We start from the raw sequence: 3,623 nt of genomic DNA on the forward strand, positions 1-3,623 counted from the left end.
TAAAAAAAAAAAAAAAAAGGAACCTCCTAGGGGTGCAGTCCCCCCACAGTGGCAAACCTTCAGAACTGCTACAGGCAGGCAAGGGCCAAGCCAAGGGCCCCGTCCCTAAAGAGGTGGGGTGGAATCCTAGTAGCCAGGACCCTAAGGGGTGGAAAAAGCTGGTCTGGTTTAGGTGGAGCATCTTGGAGGTGGGGAGAGAATGCCAAGCCCAGGTTTTAGAAGACTCTTCCTCAGTGGGCTGGGCCTCCAGACCCTCACGGGAGGAAACAGATCCATAACACACCTCAGCCCCAGGACCTGGTTTCTGTGGGGATGCGGAGTGCCTCCCTTCCTCTTGCAACAGTGGCTCCCAAGACCTGGGCCCTTGGGCAGGGGCTGCTGCGGCAGAGGCAGGTCTGGGCTCACCTGGACTTGGTCACAGGGCACCTCGAAGCTGAAGGCCTCGTTGTAATAGGGGTTGAGAGTGTTCTTCTTAATGGTAGTTTTCTTCTTCCGCACTTTTTTGCCGCCCTGCAGCAGGTGGACCTTGACGTAGGGATCTGGGAGAGGGAGGAGGGTCTTATAGCGCCCCCACCCGGCACTACTGAGCTCAGGGGTTCTGGAGAATGGATGACCCTTTGGACCATCATAGATACTCCGACCATACGCCCGGGTCTCCCTCTCTCCGCCAAAATGTAATCTGAATGTCCCATAGCACCGGGAGCTCCACTTCCCAGACACCCCGCCCTCCGGCTGCGGAGCCAGAGCCCTGGTGCACGGCCACAGACACCATTTTCTTGTTTCCTGCACACCTGATAGTCCGCCCACATCCATCTTCTTCAAGTTTTTAGCCTCCAGGACAATAACGGTGAGCTTCCCGGCGGTGGGGACATAACGGAGAGAGAAGCAGATGTCCCCGAGTTTCTCCTGCTAAAGGAGGAAAGGGATGCGTCGTCACCAGAGCCCCAGCTCCATATCCATCTTCTCTCAGCTTTCTTTCCTCCCCCATGGGAAAGGGCCGGAGTTAAGCGCCCGGGTCCACTGGTTCTAGGGTCTAACCCTCCGGCTCCGTGGGGTGTGCTCTGAAAACCTACCCGCTGATTGGCCCAAGGTAGGAGTGGGCGGGTGCCAGGGCGTGGCCCCGAGTGCTCACCTCCTCCCTCGGGGCCGCCTGCAGTTCCAGCCAGGCCTGCACAGGTCGTCCCAGATCCACAGAGCTCATAGGAACCCGCGCCTCCCCAATGGCGTCGTTGCGGGAGAAGCGGTCGAAGTCATATACCGCCATGACCAGCACCCTGCCCCCCAGCTCCACATAGGGGACCTGGGTGGGGAGGGAGCACGGAGAAAATAAAAGTGGAGGGGAGAAAGGAAGAGGAAGTGGAGTACAGTATGTTCCAGTGAAGGGCGCCCAGCGCAGCAGTGAGGGAGGGCGCCGAGGGAACAGTGGGGACATTAATGGAACCAGGTGGGGGAGTACCGGGATCCACAGGAACAGAACCACGGGCCAACAGAACCCAAGTGGAGGGCCTAAGGGCCAAGGCAACAGCCCAGGTGTCCTAGTGCCTCCCCCCCAACACAGGGTCCAGTGAACAGCCCCCAGGTGGTCGCTGCCATCTGAGCTGTGATTGCCTCCCAGAAAGGCTGAAGAGGGTGGGTCCCCAGCATTCCAGCTCCTGGAACATTCCACAGCCTGCCTCCGCAAGGAAGACAGGAGCTCACCTTGAAAGCGAAGGTCTCCCCAAAGTGTGGGTTCAGCGTCTGCCGATGCACCTTGGTCTCATATCGCCTCCGCTTGTCTGGCAGCAGGTAGACCCGCACATACGGGTCCGAAGAACCTCCCAGGTCCAAGGCAGCCAATCCTTCAGCTTCCAGGATACCCACCAGCAGCTGTAGGGGCCCAGCAGAGGAAACCCAAGTCTTAGTGTCCCTTCCAGGGCATCCTCTGGGGGGGGGGCTGAGCTCCCCTGGGAGGCATCCCCCTCCTCCACACCCACCTGGCCACTCTGGAAGTCATAATCCAGGGAGTACTGCAGTCGTCCTAGCGCATGCTTCTCTGCTGCTTGCTGCCCTGGCCCCGACAGTGAGGGTTCCAGCTCCTCGACTTCTGGCTGCACCTTGGGGAGCCAGGGGCAAGGCAGGTGAGGTCTTCCCCTGATAGCAGAATCAGAAGTCACAGGACACTCACAGATCCCCTAGACTACGCCTGATCCCTTGCAGGCTAAGCAAAGTCAGGGTTTGATTATTGATGTCTGTCACAGGCGGGAACTAAACAGATCCTTCTCTGACTCTCTAGGCAGTGGGGTGCTTTCTCTGTGACACTCAAGTGCCCTACTCTCCCTTGCAGGTGACACATACCATCCAGTTTTGTATCTGACTCCCCTACCAGACTGGAAAGTTCTCATGAACAGTGACCAGATCTGGTCCATCTCTGGGTCCCCAGAGTCCAGAGAGCTGGACACACAGGGAAGAATGCCCCAGATTTAGGAGGGAAGGGACTAGTGATGGAGATCTACTGGACCACAGAGAGGAGCAGGGTGGAGAAGGGCAGATTGAGGGATGGGGCCAGGCCACACCTTATCTATGTAACTCCGGCCCAGTTCCTTCACTTCCTGAAGGTGGACCTGGGCTTGGGCCTGACTCTTCTTGCCCAGCCGCCTGCGACAGCGCTTCCGGTAGAAACAGAAACAGCAGCTGAAGACAAGGAGGCCTGAGACCAGCACGATGGTGGCCAGAGCCCAGGGGGGCACTGTAGAGGAGTGGAGAGAACACACAGTGACACAGGGAAAGCAGCCGGGCTGATTCCGTTTGGAGCCTTCGTGGAAGGTATAATCCTGGCCTCATTTTCCTTCCAGCCACTTCCATTCCATTCCCTCCCGTGTTTTCCTTCCAGCTAGTTGATGCCCCTACCAGAATGACACCATCCAGATTGGCTTGCTTATTAGTTCCACCATCTTTTCTGCCCAACCCCTGATGCTTGCCGGTGCCAGGTCCTCAGTAGAGGCAACTTAAGAGAGAAGTGGACTTTCCCGACCGGTCACCAATCCGGGATCCTAGTCCATGCCCCACCCTTTGGTCCACTTCTGGTCTTTCTTGCAAACCTGTTAGCTCCTGCCCTCCGCACGCCCCGTTCCATTCCGTTTCCAGTCCTGGACGCCGACCACAGCCCTAGCCTCGCAGCCAGCCAGCCGGCCCGGGCGGGGCTCCCATCCCGCCCGCGATGATCCCGCTGAGCTGTCAGTCAGCTCCCGCCCCGGGTCTCCTCACCTGCGCCGTGGCGGATGCGGCTGGAATCCGGGGGCGCGTCGGGAGCTGCAGGCCCCGGGGTCGGGGGCTCCAGCAACATAGCGGCGGGGTCCTGCGGTCCTTGCTGCAGAGGCACCCAAGCGCCCTAGCCCCCCACTCCCACCCCAGGCATCCATTGAGTTCTCCGCTGAGTCCTCCGCACCACCGAGAACTCTCGCTGTCGCGGCTTTCTGTGTATGCTGGGAGTTGTAGTCTCAGCCCTCCCGCGACCGCGGGCAGGCTTGGGGGGCCTGGTTCCATCCCAAAGGGACGCCTCTCCCTCGAAGGCACCCGCCCCCAGGTTTCTAGCCCTTCCTGGCCCCGACCCTTGGCCGGAACTGGCTGTGGGCGAGGCGGGCGTG

General features: G+C 59.6%; 1 protein-coding gene across 2 annotated transcripts; it reads right to left on the reverse strand.

The window, feature by feature from the left end:
* Positions 1 to 153: 153 nt before the first annotated feature.
* LOC107134725 (synaptotagmin-5) lies at positions 154 to 3,550 on the reverse strand. 2 transcript variants are annotated; one of them, XM_048789167.1, is made up of 7 exons: positions 3,244 to 3,550; positions 2,553 to 2,725; positions 1,974 to 2,093; positions 1,699 to 1,866; positions 1,133 to 1,300; positions 792 to 906; positions 154 to 539 (listed from the first exon to the last, which is right to left on the reverse strand). In XM_048789167.1, exons 1-7 carry the CDS (start codon positions 3,320 to 3,322, stop codon positions 169 to 171), a joined length of 1,194 nt encoding a protein of 397 aa, XP_048645124.1. In that variant the 5' UTR covers positions 3,323 to 3,550; the 3' UTR covers positions 154 to 168. The 2 variants fall into 2 exon arrangements, with proteins under 2 accessions (XP_048645124.1, XP_015332263.2); XM_015476777.2 differs by having other exon boundaries at positions 792 to 909; positions 3,244 to 3,542.
* Between the last annotated feature and the right edge of the window lie 73 nt (positions 3,551 to 3,623).

The sequence above is a fragment of the Marmota marmota genome, unplaced genomic scaffold (genome assembly GCF_001458135.2).
Source record: "Marmota marmota marmota unplaced genomic scaffold, marMar, whole genome shotgun sequence".
NCBI lineage: Eukaryota > Metazoa > Chordata > Mammalia > Rodentia > Sciuridae > Marmota > Marmota marmota.